We start from the raw sequence: 16,168 nt of genomic DNA, 5'->3' as shown, positions 1-16,168 counted from the left end.
GATAATTTTAGTATTAGATTTCATGGTGGAATGTTGTACTCGATGCATTGTGAAGCTCGTTATCCATACCACTAGCTTTCTTGCTGATTGTAAGCAAGCCTTGTGTGGTCAACTGGAGTATTATAAAAGTATTTAAGTTCAATCATCATTTAACCCTGGATATGCATTCAATTGATGGTGTCTATGGTTGATAGTGATTTGAGTAACTTAAAACATCCCTAGAAGATTGCATTAGTTCTAGCAAAGTTGTTTGTGTATGGCAATGCTATAACTAGTTGAGTTTCACTTGTATTGTTTCTTCATCCATTCATGCTAGAATAGTTTAGGATCCCCTCTAAACCCTCACCTTGTGCCCCTTTTTTTAAAATCATCTAGTAGTATTAGGGAAAATCCTTACTGCATACCATCTGCTTATCAATTGTTAAGTCTTTTCGAATCATAAATGCCCTTTGATGAAACAGTAATTACAACGACCAACTAGGCTTATCCACACGTAGAGATCCTACATTCAAAACCTTGGAATCTTTCTCAGATGAACCTTAAGCAAATCTTCAGCATTTGAAAGATTTTGTTCAAGAGAGGGTAAGATACTTGGGTATTTTATTCTGAGTTTGCATGTGCCTAGTGAACACATCAACATTTCCCTTACTCTTCTATGTCATCTTTGCTAACCCCAACAATTGTTGTATCTATCACTTATCCTTAACGTTGAATTTTCTTGATTAGTGTGAGCTTTGGTGTGAGACATTGAGAGTTTCTTGGCATCTACTTTACTTCAGAATCTTGGTGCCTATTTGCTAGATTGGAAGGATTTTTGGCCGCTTCATCATTGGCTTCTTTGTTGGGCGATTGGTCACTTTCCTTGGCATTGAGTTTTGAGTTTTGAACACCTATTTGCAAGCTTATATTCTTGGCGTATACTTTAACCCTTACCATGGCGTGAGGCTAACTTTTGCTTTGGCATGGAAGTTGGACATATTTGTTTTGGTATGGCTTATTCATATATCTGCAAGTCGTGGTTTGCAGCCATCTTTCATGTGAGGTTTTGTTGTTTGGTACAAAGCCTCCTTAGTTTGACATGGAGCATTTCTTCTTGGTGAAACCTTCCCTTCATTCCATAGCGTGAGTTGCTGATAGGCGTGGGAATTACTAACGGTCGCTGAAGATTTAGAACACATTTGCCTAGCTGTGTGATAGTATTGGATCAACCAGGAGCTTGCTGGCCGCTAGACCTTCATCTTAGTGTGGGATTGCTTCCTAGCAGTACTATTTATTCTTGGACGTGACCAGCATTCTCTTGGCATGTGTTGTTTCTTCTATGGCATGAGCTCAAAATCATTGGTCATGGTCTTTTTCCCTGCAATAAATTGCTGATTCTCTGATACTTTTCTGAAGTTGCTCTTCATTACGTGAAGTTGTAATAATATGGACAGAACTGCCATTTGATTTGCAGTACTAAGTTGTTGGTCCCAGTTCAAGATTGGTTTTGGGTTCAGGTTCGCGGGTTCAGACAAATTTTTTTGGGGGGTTTTGGGTTCATTAGTACAAAAACATATAAAAATCAAAAATCAAAAATCAAGATACACCACTATGCTAATAGTCAAATAACATAGCAAAATATTCCACCAATTAATAGTCAAAACTTGACTATCATGATGTATATTTAAGTTTTAGTTCAAATAACATAGCAAAATAGTAAATACACCACCATATTAATATTTTAGTTCAAAAATAATATTGTCAAGTGTCAACAATCAGCCAACACTGATCAAATATCATATGGGTCGTCAAAAATATCATCATCATCCTCCATATGTTGTGGTAAATTAGAAGAACCACAAACAGTGCCACTGGGAATGGCATTGGCACTGGCACTAGCACTAGCATTGATAGCAGTACTAGCAATTAAGCTTGTTTCGGTAACTTGTTAGCTTCTGTAATTGGTGGCGAGGATGCCACCAAGAATAGTATCTGAAGTAGCCTATTTTCCAAAGTTTTTATAAATAGTTCATTATTACTAATTCTGACAGTACATGTACTACAATACACTATCTATGGCCTGTGGAGAGTCTGCTTTTATCAAGGCACTTAATGTTTCCATGAGTAGCCTTTTTTATTGCTTCCTGGAGATGCATTTAGGACAGGGTTGAAGCAATCAGATTTATGAGCAATGAAAAATGGAGAAAAAAAGCTTTGTTTTTCATTCTATTGTGCAAAAATGAAATAGGTTTTACCTTGTTGGTGTTTTGAGAGGTCAAGTTAGGGTTGGGGGGGTCGGATTTGCCTTTTTGGCAAAAAAAACACTTTCAAATTCTTCATGGGTCCTTTGAAAAGTATCAAAATTCTTCCCAGGTTCTTCCTAGGTTCGCTGGGCCGAACCCACAAGGAACCGGACCGAGACCCGGGGGGTCCCCTTGCAGAGCCCGGTAACGTAGTTTATTATTTGAAAATCTGTTCTTTGCTGTATGATTTAAGATGTTCTTATTCTTGGTGCAAGTTTGCTTTCTCTGTTATGCTTCTAAACATTGAGCACAAATATAATTCCAAACATATTGCAAATCTGAAAATGAAAACAATATATTACACCTGCAAGCAAACTGTTTAGCCAAACATCTCAGTCGGAAAAGGAGAGCACAAATTAGGTAGCAAACAGGGCTGTCTATTACACTGAGGGTTCTCTAGATGTGGTTTCTACAACTGATTAGATGGTGAGAATCCAATTATAATCCTATCTACCTTGTGCTTGACCTGATGTAAAGACTGTAAAGACATGGATTTTGTTCATTTAATAGCTGTGTATGAAAGCTTTTTTCTGACAAGAATTTTTGAGAACCCTGAGTATGTTGTTTCTGTTGCTGTGTTGTTTTGCTACAGCTGATTTGATTGTGAGCTTGATACTGACTTGGATTCTGCTTGTTGTACTTCTTGAATAATACCACATAAATGTCATTTTCAGATACCATTGAAACATTCTACTTAAATAGTACACAAAAAAAGCAAAACAATTGTGACAATTACACTTACCTTTTTCTGGATTTGCTTAACCGTTTGCACAAGTATTTGATCTCCAACCACTTTCCTTGTACCACTTACAAAATCGTTCTTGGTTATCTCATTCCTCTGTTAAATGCAAATGTAGGGAACAAAATTCCACATAAAAATAAGCAATAAAATTTCTCAACATTTGCTTGTAGTTTCTATTAACACCCTGCCCATGAATATATATATCTCTTTATAAAGAACTTCTAATTGAATAACTCCATGTAATAGTACTAATGAACATAAATAACTTATTATAGTACTGACAAGTAAATATGTGATTAAATAACTATAACAAGAGTTATATATTCAGATATGATAAAGAGAAACCAGAAGAGGATACAACTCGGTTCTCATTCTGTGGGATATGTTAAAGAGTTAATAAGGTCCCCTTTGAGTCAGGACGAGGTAAGACCCAGTATGAGAGTTAATACATAACATAGAAAACAAATGCAATCAAAAAACGAATCTGAATGTTTGATTTCATATTTATCACTTTCCTGCTCTTGAGAAAGGGAGCTTTGTTGAAAGTAAGTGCTTTGATTTGTAGATATGATGGGATGAACTCGATCTATAGAACACAGATAAATGGGTAAATAGCAAGTAGAGAAGAAAACCAAAAGAAATTTTCATTTTACTCTGTATCCAGAATCTAGAGGGATTTTGTTGCCACTTTTACCCCAAAAAATAACAAGCATTCGAGGGAAGGCTACACATTGCAGAAAAAAATGTTTGTAAGCGAGACATTCAACATCAAGGTTTAATTATGTTGAGAAGGTTTTCACTTGTCATGCATGCAGGGAATAGTAGAAACTTTGCAATCAGAAATTCGATGAGGTATTCTTAAGCATATAGGTTAAAATACTATCAAAAAAATGGTTAAAGTTATTCAGATTAGAGCAGCAAAAATCATTTGTGGAAAAAATCGGCAAACCAAAAGTATAAGATTTTTTGAAAAAATTTAGAAAAAATTGGAATTTAAAAAAATTGTAAAAGAATGTAGAAAAATAGACAAAAACCACTTTTTAAAAAACTTATTGTGGAAAATAGATTTTTGTTGTTTATATTCATATTGCTGATTACATAGGCAAATATTCAGTTAACTTTTTAAAAGGGCAATCATTAAATACACCAAATAGTAAGTCTGAGTTCAAATATCAGCTAAGTCTATGAAGTAACTGAGATCAAAATTTATCAAACAGAGATCCAGGTACTGTTAGGAATTTAGTAAAAGTGGAAGCCATTTTGAAGTGATCCAAGACTTTCATTGTGATTGAAGCAAGGAGTTTTCTAGAGGTAGTTCAATATTTGAGAAAGCTTTTCAGATCATATTCCACAATTTTCAATGCTTTATGTTCCCTAATGGGAATTAGTAAGTCCTTTATATAGGGTAGAATTCAACAAAATCGCATTTGTTTAGTTGAAGTAAAAGATTAGCAAGTACTGGTTTTGGCAATACCTAGCTTGCAACTACTATTTTAGATGGAGACAAATGTTAATGGTTATGTGTTGGAGGCTGTTTTATTACAAGTATGTAAGCTTGTTTGTTGTCATTCCGATTTATTTCATGGAGCACTTTGATACATTGCTCATATGACGAATTGTATGTCTTTGTCTGAGAAAAAATTAAATATATCAATTATAAATTAAAAATCATGTATACATATACATATGCATATATGTATATGTATATGTATATGTATATGTATATGTATATGTATTTATCTTTGAACATTTAGTGTCCCGGTAGGAACACTTTGTTGGTAAGGTCGCCACCAAGGTTCAAACTCCCGCTAGGCTACTAAGCTCACAGGCCTTGTGCCTTCACTATTAGAATATTGTAATGTTTCTTTAATGGTCATCTTAGTTGTCTTTAGGTAGTTTCTATTTTCAGTTTAAGTTGATGATTGTTTCTTTTATCCCAAAATCTGCAGAACTTCTGGATATCTCCACAAATCATCCAACCTGACATTGGATAACAAAGGTATCACTCCTTGTAGCCAGAGACACCAAGATGAAGATGGAAAAATAGGAAAACCCTTAACAAACTTTTGCAGATGAGTGTGACGCCCCAAATCAGACTGCAAGAAGCTATGATTTTTTAGAAAAAACCCGTCAAACCCTAAAACTGAAGATTACAAAGCATCATTTTTTTCAGAAAAAACAGTAAAAACCCTTAGACGGGAACATTTGTTCAGAAATTTTTTAAGGGAAAAAATTTATTAAAACCCACCAATAATTTTTTAAGGGAAAAAAATTATGAAAACCCATCAAAACATCTCCAGGCGACCAAACAAAGAGGCAGATTGCCTGCCCTAGTCGCATTTTTGCAGGGAGATGAAGACATCGAACAAAGCTTGACTCCACGAAGCCCTAGATAGTAGGTACATAGGATCTGAAACCCTAGGTCGCAAAATGCAGAATACAAATGCGGGTTGCAGATATGAAACATCATAGTCGCAAACAGAAACCAAAATTTGTGTGCACGAAAAAACATAAGAAAACCTCCACGATCTTCAAATGCAACACCCAAATTGCCCACGAACACAGATCTACGAACCCACAAAAAATTTGAATTATAGCTCCAAAAGAGCCCATGAAATTATGCATGCAAAATCCTATACGATCTTTGCCTAGAAGACGGGTCAAAACCCTTCATGGTTTGAACACAAAAACCCACCTTTGCAAATCTATATCAAAACAGAGAACCGGAAAAGCCTTCCCATAATTTTGAGCCCTCCCGTGAGGGAAACAGGCTCAGACCGGCCCTAATACCATGTTATTAAAATATTCAATGTCATGATATATTAAACAACGAAGCGAGAGCTCTATATAAAGATTTTACAACAGACGATGTTTCTAAAAGAAACAATCATAAACTAAAACTAAAAATAGAAACTACCTAAAGACGAGTAAGAAGACTAAGACGACCATTAAAGAAACATTACAATATTCTAATATTCACTGGGTCGTTGAGCTCATGGGTTTGAATGAGAGAAGTGTGGGGAATGATGGCCCCCCAAAAAAATGGCCTTGTGGGAAGAGATCCTCCGTAAGTGATCTCTCTAGGCTTAGACAAGGCTAAAAACCCAAGTTTCCTCAATCAAAAAAATATATAATACTATATTATATTAAAATTGAACATGTATATTATTAAATTTTACATTATTTTTTATTTATAGTTTATTATATAGCTATTTATATATATTAATACTCTATAATAGTTTAAATTTTAAAACTACTTTATAATATTAATTATAAATTATAGGGGTTCACTCCTTCCCAATCAAAGTGCCATCTATAATAGTGCATAATAGTTATAATTTTAAAAGTGTATAATATTAATTATATACCTTTTTGCATCAGAATCCATGGGGCAAGGTGTGCATAGAGCTCGAGTCATATAAAAACTGCAATTTAAAGCAGATTTGCCAACACTTCAACACTATCACATATGCCCCCCACAATTTAGGATGATCAAGGCCCTTTCAAATTCAGTTGATGACCACCATTGCTCCTCCCACTCCTATTTAGGGTTTTTCAAAGGTTGGGAAGAAAAGTAAGGGACAAAATAACAATCTGTTTCAACGTTGATTCCATGCTGACTCTGATTCCATCTTGGAATCAGCCCTTTTTTTAAGCAATAATGTAATTTGACGAGTTTTTCTAGTGTTTTGTGGGTTTTTGCAATGATTTTTTCAAATTTTTTGCTATTTTTTGAGGTTTTTAACATGATTTTAATGCGATTTAAATGCAAAAAAACATTGAAAATTGGGTCAACGATTTTTTCGGGATTGGGATTTTTCTGAGGAATAAATCATCTAGCTCCATGATTCACGATTAATTGGGTATAATGGCAATTGCAGACTATTGCTTCTTTGATTCAAATTACCAAGAGTAGTGATGCACACATTTCTCAAATTTGTTCCATTTTGGAGCAAACAATGCATTATACTGCAGGATATCGTAAAAGTAGATACGTTTTCTTTTATGTCAACATTATCTTTACATATAAAACCTTGCAACATAGATATATGGCTTGTGATAAATTAAAGTGGTCCTAGAAATTGCTCAAATCATAAGATAAATGATCAGCCAAAGGATGATCTTTCTATCTAAGCTTGTCATTTTAGGCATCCCAAATGAAGATATGGTACACATGCTTAGACAATGAGAAACTTCAAAATTTGAAGAAGACTAAGAAGGAAGGATCAAGTGTTGGATGTTCAAGAAAGAACTCTTACAAACTTTGTCATAACAAAGACTTATGACAAGCAGCCCTAGAAATTGGTAAGTAATTCAAATGGTCGTGCAGAGAGGATAGGTAAAAGAAACTAATAAAGCTGATGCAATCAAGGATAGGAGGTCAAATTAATGGCAGCCTTGTCCTTGCAGCTATGTCCCCAGTTCATTCATTGAACACACAACATCCAATTATAAAGACATTTGGCATTTCTCAACTTTTCAGTACTTCTTTTTCTACATTCTTCATCATGGATCAAACATATGTGCCCATTCTAACTCCATACAACTACTTTGAGTGGAAATCACATGTGACAATTCACTTAAAGAAAGTTGGATTACATAGGATAACAATGGGACATGAAACAAAACCTGCTAAAGATGAAGATAAGCCTAAGTGGTTTAACAAATGTGATGAAGCCTATGGAACATTGTGTTCGTTTGTTTCTACTAAGTTGCTATTCTGTATTGATTCTTTAAGTACACCAAATGAAATCTAGGCAAAGCTATAAACTCTCTTTGGCAAACAAGATTCAATGAGGGGTCATATGTTGGAAAATGAACTATTTAGTTTAAGTCCAAGAAACTTCAACACAATCCAAGATTTCTTCACCAAATTGAAGTCACTAAGGTTGCAATTGAAAGATTGTGGAAATGAAAAGAAAGATGAACAACTGATTGTTAGTATTCTCCCTAAGCTAAGTTCAGAATATATGTATTTGTTTCTACCTTCTATGCTACGAAGAGTGCACTTCAGACTCAATTCACTATGTCATCTTTGGAAGATTTTGCTATTTCTCTTACTCGGGAGCAAACTATGTTAATCCATATGGGCACTCTTAAAACCTCTAAGTCGCATGCCATGGCTGCCAACCAAGGCACAAAAGAACAAAAACGACAAAGTAGTAATCAAAAGGATAAGAAACAAAAGAATAGCAAGGAGAAGAAGGATCAGAAACCAGTTGCTTCAAAAGCACTAATGAGGTGCCTAGCGGATTCCAATTGCCTTGGGCAACATTGGAATCCGCCTAAAGGGGGGCCAGCTCCTTCTCCATTATATAGGGCCAAGCTCTATACCTTTCGGCTCTCCAAAAGATCCCCACGCTACACCTTGATAGGGTCGATCCTATCTTCTTCACACAAAAGAAATTAAAAGGATTAAGCCGACTTGATTAGGAGTGTTTGCTCTCCTATAAATAAGACACATACCTATCACAATAGCATCAAGGCAGTTATCAAGTAAATGCGAAATATATCCTTCTTGTGTAGTGAACTTCTTTACAAGCAGCAGATCACAGCGAGCCTTATTCACAGGTAGCAGATTATCAATTAGGTTACAGCGAACTTCATGTAGGTGCAGATTACAGCGAACTTCATGTAGGTGCAGATCACAGCGAACTTCATGTATGTGTAGCAGATCCAATTGATGATCACAGCGAACTCCATGTATGTGCAACAGATCTAATTGGTGATCACAAGTTATCATCATAGACAGGGATCTCCATTGAAGACTCAAGTAAAGGACTGTAAATTATAATCACAGTCAACAAACTAGCTGTGTAGTCTTCTATATCATCTTCCTTGTGACTGCAACTTCTATACTCCAGATAAGTGTGTAATTATCAATTGAATCTAAAACCATAATCAGATCTGAGGATCTTTTCTGGCTGGGTTTTTCCTCCTAGGAGGTTTTCCCAGGGTAATTTTTGTCTTCGTCTCTTTTGCATTCAGTTCTTACTATGCTTAAATCTGAAAATCGATAAATCTAACGAACCTAGTTAAAAACAAATTCTAATTTTCTGAGTTTCCTCTAATCTAAAAGTACTAAAATTAGCATGGTATCAGAGCTATAGGCTAGATCAAACTTTCAGATTCAGAATTCAGTACTCCTTTATTTTCAGATTGGTGTAGCATTTGCAGGTTAGGTCAATGGGGCTGAAAGTTGAAGATAGGCTTGATGGGAATCTCAATTTTACTGCATGGAAAGTTTGAATCAAGTTGGCTCTAGAGGAAGAAGATCTTCTCCAATTCATAGAAGCAAAAGAGCTAACTGAACCTACGGATGCAGCCGAGCTAAAACAATTCAAAAACGATGTTGTCAAGGCCAAGAAGATTCTCATTGATTCAGTCAAAGACCACCTAGTCACCTCTATTGCCTCATTCACCACTACAAGGGAAATGTTCAGCCATTTACAAGGTACATATGAAGTTAACAATCTTAGTAGGGCAATTACTTTAAGACAACAACTACTTAATATCAAAATGGCAAAAGAAGATTCTGTTATTTCCTACTTTATGAGAATTTCAGAACTAAAGAATTAGCTAGGTTTAATTGGCCATAACATGGAAAACAAAGACCTTGTCATGATTGCCCTAAATGGTCTACCTCACTCATAGGAGTCATTTATCCAAACTATAAGTGGCAGGACTGAGTTACCTACCCTTGATCACCTTAAAAATGATTGTATCCAAGAAGAGTCTTGCCTCATCACAAGAGGGCAAACCAAAAGTTCCCACTTAAATGATCATCACATGCTTGCAGCTCAATGCAAGAAAGGGGGAAATTGGAAGAAACCTTATCCAAAAAGAAATAGGGAATTCAGACCATTTAGATCCCAACACCCTTGGAAGAAAACAAGAGATACCTCTTGTGTCCACTACTTTAGATGTGACAAATTTGGTCACTATGCTAAAGAATGTCAATATAACCCCAACCAAAGTGAAGCCAACCTAAATGAAGTATCAGAACAAAATGATGACTTCTTATTCATCTCCGCTCTATCTAGCAGTATTCCCTCAGATAGCAATACTTGGTTGATTGACAGTGGTGCCTCCAGACACATCATAGGCTACTGTGATCACCTTTCAGACTTGGTAGAAAAGGATACGCTTCACATAGTAATTGGTGATGATGCTCGTTATTCGCTAAGAGGTGCTGGCTCTACTTCTCTAAATTTAGATTCTGGTATTTCCTTGCACCTCAGTGATATCTTGTTTGTTCCTGGAATTAAACAAAACCTAAATTCCATTTCTGCTCTAGAAGATAAAGGTTATCAAATTGCATTTTCTGAGGGAAAAGTTCTTGCGTGGCCTAAGAAATCTAGTTTTAAATCTGCTCGCATAATTGGTCATAGATATGATAGTCTTTATAAGCTCTCTACTAACCCTATCCAAGAACTCATTAATGAGGTTCCTGAATCCTGTGAGTTATGGCATAGAAGACTTGGACACTTGCATTATCAAGCTCTTCCATCCCTTGAAAAGTTAGTCAAAGGTATACCCAAACTCAGTCAAATCCATGATAATGCTTGTAAAGGTTGTGCCATAGGTAAAAATGTTAAAAGTCCATTTCATAAAAGTGAAAATAGAGCTAAAGACAAACTAGAACTTGTTCACTCTGATTTATGTGGTCCTATGTCTATAGCATCTCCTAGTGGATTTCTTTATTATGTAATCTTCATAGATGATTTCTCTAGGAAAACTTGGATCTACTTCTTGAAATCTAAAGAATCTGATTAAGTCTTAAGTAAATTCAAAGAGTTTAAAGCATTAACTGAAAACTCCTCTGGTAAAAGAATTAAATGTTTAAGATCTGACAATGGAGGTGAATACACCTCCGGTAGCTTTTATGATTTTTGTCTTGAGTCAGGAATTAAGAGGGAGTTTTGTGTTCCATACAATCCTCAACAAAATGGTGTTGCTGAAAGAAAGAATAGGACTATTGTGGAGGCTGCAAAGGCTATGATTCATGATCAAGACTTGCAGACCTCCCTATGGGCAGAGGCCTCCAGAACAGCAGTATATATCCAGAATAGATGCCCTCACCTATTGTTTGTAACTAGGCAAAGATGGGTTCGGATTGCCTTAAGGCAACATCCAAACCCATATAGGACTGGGTCCTATCCTAAAGGGATAACGTGCCCCCAAGATTGAGGCTAGCCCTATACCTCCACGCCACAATAAATAAATTGGCGCCAAAAGAAGGAGGCCGACTTGGATTTAATAAAGGCTAAGGACTCATATAAATAAAGTCATCTTGCAAATACAATTCAATCATTTCATGCATTCAGTGAACTCGCTCTGCAAGTAAAAGGCGCGAATTTATACAAGGATTGTGCGAACTTGTCCAAGAGGACATAGGCCTTTTTTGGTGCAAACTTGAAGTGCTTAGAAGTGCAGATCTGTCATACAAAAGGGATCAGATCTGAAAAGGAAGCTAAGTATTGTATTTGTGCTATTAAGAGAGAATATATAATCTGACCTGTGGGTCTTTAATGCTGGGTTTTTCCTCCTTGGAGGTTTTCCCAGGGTATTTGTGTTGGTCTCTTGTTTACTTGTTTCATTTCTGAGTTTACTGAATTATGGTTTACTAAAATGTTACAAATCTGATTAACAAACTAGGGCATAATTAAAAGACATAAATCTGATTACTGATCTAGGGCACAAAAACTTACATGGTATCAGAGCTAAGGTGTCACTAACTTAAGATTTTAGTAAATTATTTGTTGCATATAGCTTCAGTTTGTTTTCAGATTAAAATGTCAGGTTTGAGGGCTGAAGATAGACTTGATGGAGCCCTTGATTTTGCTGCTTGGAAAGTCTGTATTCTATTAATCCTTGAAGAGAATGATCTGCTGAAATTCGTACAAGAAGAAAGGTTGTCCCCTCCAGAAGATGCTGAAGAGCTGAAGCAGTTCAAGAAAGACTCCCTCAAGGCTAGGAAGATCATATTTGAATCCGTCAAGAATCATCTTGTCACTGTCATATCAAAATTTGCGTCTGCCAGGGAAATGATCAAACACTTGGAAGGGATGTATGAAGTCAACAACCTCAACAGGGCTCTTGCTCTAAGACAGCAGCTTCTTCACATGAAAATGAAAGAAGAAGACTCAATCATAGCCTACTTCATCAAGATCAATGAACTAAAGGACAAGCTAAGTACTCTTGATTGCCATATTTCGGATAAAGGTCTTGTTATGATTGCATTAAATGGTCTACCTGATGAATGGGAACCATTCATTCGTAGCATTGGTGGAAGAGTCGATCGTCCCAACTTTGAGCGTCTTCAATCTGATTGCATCGAAGAGGAATCTCGAATTGAGGTAAGAGGAAAACTCAAGAACTCTCGCAAAGATAATCATGTTCTCTTAGCTAAATCTAGGAAAGGTGGACATTGGTAGAAAGAAAAGAGAAGCAAAGATTTTAGATCCTCCTCCTATGATCCAAGGAAGAAGTCAAGAGATTCCTCTCACATTCGTTGCTTCAGATGTGATAAGTATGGTCACTATGCCAGAGATTGTCAGAATGATCCAAAGGAAAGGGAAGTCAATTTAAATGAAATTGCCAAACAAAGTGAGGATTATCTTCTTATCTCTGCTCTATCTAGCAATGTTCCTACAGACAGTAATACGTGGATACTTGACAGTGGTGCCTCCAGACACATCTCAGGTTTTCGTGAGCATCTTTCAGATCTGATTGAAAAGGACACCAACCTTCATGTGGTAATCGGTGATGATGCTCGATACTCGGTAAAAGGTTCTAGTACTACCTCTTTAAAACTAGATTCTAGTATTTCCTTACAACTCTGTGATATTCTTTTTGTACCTGGTATTAAAAGAAATCTTATTTCCCTTTCTGCCTTAGAAGATAAGGGTTTGCAAATAGCATTTTCTGAAGGGAAAGTACTCGCTTGGTCTAAGAAATCTAATTTCAAAATTGCTCGTGTTATTGGAAATAGATGTGATAGTTTATATAAGCTTGCAGCTAATCCAATTCAAGCTCTCATTCATGAGGCACCTGAATCATGCGAGCTATGGCATAGAAGACTTGGACATCTACACCTTCAAGCTCTTCCCACCCTTGGTAAAATGGTTAAAGGTATGCCTAAACTTAGTTTATCTCATGATGATGCTTGTAAAGGTTGTGCAATGGGTAAGAATGTAAAGAATCCTTTTCATAAAAGCGATAGTAGGGCTAAATAAAAGTTAGAACTTATTCATTCAAATTAATGTGGTCCTATGTCTGTAGCATCTTCTAGTGGTTTCCTGTATTATGTTATCTTCATAGATGATTTTCTCTAGGAAAACATGGATCTACTTTCTTAAATCTAAAGAGTCTGAAGAAGTCCTAAACAGATTTAAAGAATTCAAAGCCTTAGTTGAAAACACTACAGGAAATCGAATTAAATGTTTAAGGTCTGACAATGGAGGTGAATACACCTCGGATAGTTTCTATGACTTTTGTGTTAAGGCAGGAATTAAGAGGGAGTTCTGTGTTCCCTACAATCCTCAACAAAATGGAGTTGCTGAAAGAAAGAAAGGACCATTGATGAAGCTGCAAGAGCCATGATCCATGATCAAGACCTGCAACCTTTTCTATGGGCGGAAGCATCCAAAACAGCAGTTTATATTCAGAATAGATGGCCTCATCGTGACCTAAAGGATGTAACTCCTAAAGAAGCCTTTACAGGAATCAAACCTGACATCAGCCACCTAAGGATATTCGGGAGCCCGATGTAAGGTCATGTGCCTAAAGAAAAACGAACCAAGTTGGATCCATCTAGAAAGAAAGGCATCTTAGTGGGATACAACGAATCTTCCAAAGCCTTCAGGATCTACATTTCAGGTCAAAGGTATGTTGAGGTAAGTAGAGATGTAACTTTTGAAGAAGATATTGCTTTCAAAAGATCTTAAGGTTCATTATCTAACAATAATGATATGGTGATTGAAAATCAAGATTCAATAGTTGATGCTAACCCTGAGATACAGGAGGAGTCTACTAACCTTCCGGATCAGGAAGTTCAGAATGACCCAACAAAACCCATGCACTCTCTCGATATACCTCAGGATATTGTGGTCTGCAAGAAGAGACCACTTTGGGTTAGAAACACGATTCAAGATGCTGAAGGATTTGCTACTCCCAGAGGAACCTTTAGAGATAGCAAGAGATTCCAAAATCACGCCAACTACATTTTTGTGATGTGTAATATCATTGAGTCTGAACCTCACAATGTTGAAGAAGCTATGTCCCATCATGCTTGGAAATCAGCCATGGATGAAGAGTATGGGTTTATCATCAAGAATGATGTCTGGGACATTGTACCCAGACCCAAAGGTAAGTCTATTGTTTCCTCTAAATGGTTGTTTAAAATTAAGCATAATGTTGATGGTAGTATTGAAAAATACAAAGCTAGGTTTGTAGCTCATGGTTTTTCTCAAACGGAAGGAATAGATTATGAAGAAACTTTTGCTCACGTTACTAGATATACTTCTATTAGATCTATAATAGCTATTGTTGCAGCCAAAGGTTGGGAACTGCATCAAATGGACGTTAAGACAGCCTTCCTCAATGGTGTTATTGAGGAGGAAGTCTATATTGAGCAACCAGAAGGTTATGTAATCCATAATAGAGATTCTCACGTTTGCAGGTTGAAGAAAGCCTTATATGGGCTCAAACAGGCTCCTCGGGCTTGGTATGTGTTGACATGTATTTTGTACATTATCAAACACAGAATAAAATACCTAAAGGTACCTTATCCTCTCTTGAATAAAGTCTCTGAATGTTGAAGATGTCGCGAAAAGGATCAATCAGGATGACTTCAAGGTTCTTTGTATGTAGGATCTCTACGTGTGGATAAGCTCTCTGTGGTATGATGTGATTTTGCTGGAATCACAAGGGGACTTACACTTGATGACTGAACTTCTGATTTGCTTTGAATATTGCTGGAACACAGGATTTTACTACCTTAGATTTGAAAAAAAGAAAAAAGATGAGGGCGAGAAAAGGATCTAATCCTAATACTAAGAATGTAAGAGCAATGAATGATCTTTGATGAAATTCTAACTAAGTCTTGTTTTGACATCCCAGGACCATCTCCACAAGGTTAGTGCGATCTTCGAAGGAAAGCTTTATGATGTTCAAATCATCACTGCAAGCATAGACACCATCAGGTTGATGCATATCAATGAAGAAGCAACAATTGAAGTTAAGCTTAAGCTGAATGATTCCAGTTGACTACACAAGGCAAGTCTGCAATCAACAAACTGCTAGTAGTATGGATGTACGAATTCCACCATCAATCAAGCACATTTCTTCCACTCATCTAATAACATAAAATCAAACATGAGAAGTATAGAGACCATGCAAATTGTTGAATCGACCCATAAATTTCACCATTTCTTCAATGAAGTTACGAGTCTCTTACAACAACATCTTGGCAACAATCTTTGCCTTCTCTCTCTACTCTACTCTAATTGCTATTCTAATCACCTTCTAACTACTCTCTATTCACTAACTCCTTTCTAACTGCTTTCTATTATTCTTTACAAATGAAGAGTCGGGGCTTATATAGTGCCCTCAATACAATTCGATGGCTGAGATCAATTTGAGATCAATGGCCAAGATTCAACAATGAAAACCCTAATTAGGGTTTGTTACAACCATTACATAACATTTAATGCTTGACCAATGATAAAATTGTATTAATTGGGCACATGTCTTCTCTGGAAAAATTGACCAATGGATAGCTAGGGTAGGTACATCGGAGTTTGTGCCACCTCCCATGAGTTAGGTACATTGAATCTGGACGTGCTGAGGTGGACCACACTGATTGGAGAAGTGATGACTAGGATGCCACCTTGTCTGACACTTGTAACTTGGTAGATATTCGATTTGATGTTGTTGAGAAGCTAGCTTTAATTAACTCTTCTAAAATTATCTGCTTCTTCAACGAACCCTTGCTCTGACTTCTTGTGTCCTTGATTTGCAAGATGATGATGTACCTCGCCTTGGAATGCTGGATTGGAAGAAGTCGCCCTTATCCTGATGATGCTGGATCGAAGAAGGTCGTCCCTGTCGATGCTAGACTGGAGGAGGTCGTCCTTGATCT

At 36.5% G+C, this 16,168-nt stretch overlaps 1 protein-coding gene across 3 annotated transcripts in view; it reads right to left on the bottom strand.

Annotated features, from left to right (window-relative positions):
* LOC131061265 (transcription initiation factor TFIID subunit 4b) overlaps positions 1-16,168 on the bottom strand; it is an 88,606-nt gene that overhangs the window by 36,695 nt on the left and 35,743 nt on the right. For all 3 annotated transcript variants that reach the window (XM_057994840.2, XM_057994842.2, XM_057994841.2), the window contains one exon: positions 3,025-3,120. In XM_057994840.2, coding sequence (XP_057850823.2) covers positions 3,025-3,120 — 96 coding nt within the window. The remainder of the gene's footprint in view (positions 1-3,024; positions 3,121-16,168) is intronic.

This window comes from Cryptomeria japonica, chromosome 11 (assembly GCF_030272615.1).
Source record: "Cryptomeria japonica chromosome 11, Sugi_1.0, whole genome shotgun sequence".
NCBI classification, from domain to species: Eukaryota; Viridiplantae; Streptophyta; class Pinopsida; order Cupressales; family Cupressaceae; genus Cryptomeria; species Cryptomeria japonica.
This window is presented reverse-complemented; position numbering and strand designations above follow the sequence as displayed.